The sequence below is a fragment of the Xiphophorus maculatus genome, chromosome 9 (genome assembly GCF_002775205.1).
Source record: "Xiphophorus maculatus strain JP 163 A chromosome 9, X_maculatus-5.0-male, whole genome shotgun sequence".
Lineage (NCBI taxonomy): Eukaryota > Metazoa > Chordata > Actinopteri > Cyprinodontiformes > Poeciliidae > Xiphophorus > Xiphophorus maculatus.
Genome location: NC_036451.1, coordinates 18,798,612 through 18,802,203, shown reverse-complemented (window position 1 = coordinate 18,802,203; position 3,592 = coordinate 18,798,612). Strand labels below are relative to the sequence as shown.

General features: G+C 42.4%; 1 protein-coding gene across 1 annotated transcript; it reads left to right on the top strand.

The window, feature by feature from the left end:
- Nucleotides 1-386: 386 nt before the first annotated feature.
- Nucleotides 387-3,373, top strand: LOC111609770. Its single transcript, XM_023340124.1, has 2 exons — nt 387-735; nt 1,277-3,373. The coding sequence occupies exon 2, from the start codon at nt 1,281-1,283 to the stop codon at nt 2,343-2,345; it is 1,065 nt and encodes a 354-aa protein (XP_023195892.1). The 5' UTR covers nt 387-735; nt 1,277-1,280; the 3' UTR covers nt 2,346-3,373.
- The last annotated feature ends 219 nt before the right edge of the window (nt 3,374-3,592 follow it).

Genomic DNA, 3,592 nt, shown 5'->3' with positions numbered 1-3,592 from the left:
GTTTTCTGAACTCCATCCATCGTCTATACTTATCCTTGCAGGGGCGCTGGGCGCTGAATTCAATCTAAAATAAAATGCAAAAAAAATAAAAACCTTAAGTTTCGGTTTACCAGCAATGAAGAATGACTATAAAGTGCATGAGAACATTAAAGATTTCCTTCAAGTGAACTATAACTTGCATTAACCACATTATTTCATAAATGTTTAACGCACACCGAGTAAATGCAAAAAAAAAAAGAAAAAGACAAAGAAAAAAAAAACCCATCGGTGGCCAACAACTTTACAAGAACAATAACTAGGACAACGATCCGTCCAGACTCATTTCAGCATCACTTGTTGCTTTAATCGTGGCCACAGCCATAAACCTCCCTGATCGGCTCCCACAGCAAAGTACGCACACAGGCAGCGTGGTGACACGACGTGATTGGCTGGCCTCGCACAGGGAGGCTGAATTGCGCAGCAGCAGCAGCGGCTGCAGCAGTAGCGGAGTGTTTCGCAGCTGCGCTCGAGTCTGAAGAGTTACAGGCGCAACTCTCTCCGGAGCCTTCACGCAGCACCCATAAACTTGTTTAAAAAAAGTCAAGTTTCTTATCAAAGTGGACTATACGGTGTATGACGCTCTCTCTCTGTGTGTGTGTGTGTGTGTGTGTGTGTGTGTGTGTGTGCGAAAGTATTGCAGACTCTTTGAAACTCGATCGGTCCAAATCATCCTCCAGGTGCCATCCTCTGGTTCAGGTGAGTGTCTCTGAAAATCGTCAGATATTCAGACTCAGGTGTGTTTCTTAATGATTTTGTCTGAATGTTTAAATACGACCATTATATTGTTTTAGGTGTCTTTTTTAAAAATATATTTGTTGTCTTTTGTTGAAAAATAAATCGAAGGAAATGGTCAGATTCATTGGCATTGTTCACTGTCCTAGTTGAAAATAAATATCTCAAGCTGGACAGTATGAGGGTCTTATAGAACAGCCAGATGCAAACACAATTCCCTATAAAGTTTAATCTAACCTAACCTATATATATATATATATATATATATATATATATATATATATATATATATATATATATATATATATATATATATATATATGATGATAATTTTAAAAAATGATTACGTGTGTTTGTGTTTTTCAATCGTTTTTTTGTTTAAATTGTAATTCTAGAGGAAATGTTTGAAAATGCTTATTATAATCTATGAACCATTTATTCCTCTATTAGAAAGTGCAGTTGTTTACAATCCATGGGAATAACTATTTTCCTTCAACTCCATCAGCATCATGTCAACCACGAAGAGCCCTGAGTCGGCTGACTCCTGTCAGCCATCCTCCTCCTCCTCCTCCTCTTCTTCTTCTTCTTCTTCCTCCTCCTCGGTGGAGAGCAGCCGATTCCTGGAGTCCGGTTCGGACCCGGGGCTGGTCCCCATGGCTCGGCCCTCGCTGCTGGCACGACGCCTGGTGCGTTTACGAGCATGTCGAAGTCACCTGAGTCCCGTCAGACGCCGCAAGAGGGAGATGATCCCCGCCGATAAGAAAGATGCCACCTACTGGGATAAGAGGCGCAAGAACAACGAGGCGGCCAAGCGGTCCCGGGAGAAGCGGAGGATCAATGACCTGCTGATGGAGGGCCAGCTGCTGGCCCTGAGTGAGGAGAACGCCCAGCTGAGGTCTCAGGTCCTCAACCTGCAGTACCACACTAACCTGAGTTTGGAACAAGGCAAAGCTGTCCCTTCCTGTGGAGCATCCTCTACATCCGTGCTGGCTTCCACTCTGTCTTTATCTCCGCGCACTCCTGCTTTTCTACAGGCGGGACTCTGGCGCAGTGGTGGCAGCAGCTCAGCTGCTGTTTCTAGTCTGAGGCAACAAGAAACAGTAGTGCACTCCTTAGAGGGCAAGATTCCTTGTTTTAGCCCCGTTTTTAACCCACTAAGTCATCATTACTTTGTCACACAAGGCCCCTTGCCTCTGCCAGGCGCCAGAGTCGTCTCCCATGGAGGAGCTGCGGGGGTCTGCAGGCCAGCAGAGAGGGACGTCGATGCCCAGCGACAGGTCTCCCCCAGCAGCAACGACATCTCAATTTCTACCGACGCTCCTCCCCAGCCACTCTTTGCATCGCTTCTGCCCCCTTTCGACCCACTCCACCATGCCCCCACCGTCCCATATCAGCACCAGAACTGGGTAATACCCCATCTCAATCACCCGGCGATGTGGCGCTCCTCATACCTGCAGAGACCCAGCGTCTACCCCGGCAGGCCCGTTCACATACACGGGAGACAGGGCCAGAGCGTCGGCGTGGAGGACCACCTCCAGAAGGGATTCATGAGCCGACTCAACACGGAGCAATGAGAAACACTCAGGATGCTGCAGTAAGAGTGGACACCTGCAGCTACAACTTGACAAAAAAAAAAAAAACTGATTCAAAAGTGACAAAGACAACTGGCATGAATATTTTCCGGTTTCCGGTGCACATATTCCTGTACGGGATACTGTACTTGGTGGACATTTAAAGATTTAGTGTTTCTCTAAGATAAAACACATTAGCTCTGATTTTTTGAGGTTTCACCAATTTATGTTACCCGTTGCGCTCCTGTTCTGGTGCTAATCAATTTCACACAACCGATTTATAACATTAATTAAAAAATAAATATGAGGTATTCTGGTCTTTTTTGGTTGAATTAAAAAAAAAAACATTCTCGCTTCATTTGCTTGTAGAGGGGTTATTTGATTTATTTACATTTCATTTTATTCTATTTACCCTTTTACCTGTGGTGAGAAAAAAAAAAACAAACGTCGCTATATTGCGCCAGCGAAACTGGATGCTTGTTGGTGTTCCCCTTCATCCCCACAGCGTGTTTCCCCCGCACGATTTGATTCACTGGAAAACCAAACCCTCAACCGTTCAGCCCAGCAGTTTAACGATAAAACCTTCCACCCCTGGGTAATAACTTTCCTCATGTAAGCAGGGAAACGCAATTAAGCCATCAAAAACTGAGATATTGTAGTAACTAGTGAGAGAGAGAAAAAAAGTGACAACAATGAAAAAAACAAAAACAAAATTAAAACAAAAATGAAAAGAAAAAAAGGAAGTAACGTCTTTTCTTCCCAATTTTAACATGATCATGTTGAATTTTAATATGAACATCAGTCTAATTTGAAATAAACTCTCCTTCCTCTTGATTAAGTTTGGATTTTGTGTTTGGATCACTGTCGTATGGCATTGGCAAGAAGTAGTTTATTCAAGTGTACTTATACAAGTAAGCTTAATTTATACCAAAAACGAGGTTGTCTACTTGAAGTTTGCTTTCATAAATTATATTTTATTTACTTAAGAATACTTGGCTACTTAAAAGCACGGAAGTCTAAGACTTACCTTGTACTTTAATACTAAAATTTATATTTGTACTATTTGCAACTTTTTAATCATTTCTTCCACAAATTACTGATATTTAAAATGTCTTGATCCATGATGTAATAACGTTCAGCTTGGCAGAATGTGTTTTTCACCACAAAGCTAGGTTTGCTTGAGGCATCCTGTTATAAATTTACATGTTTAAGGTCTTATGTGCTGGAGATTAAAGGTTTACAGTAAACAT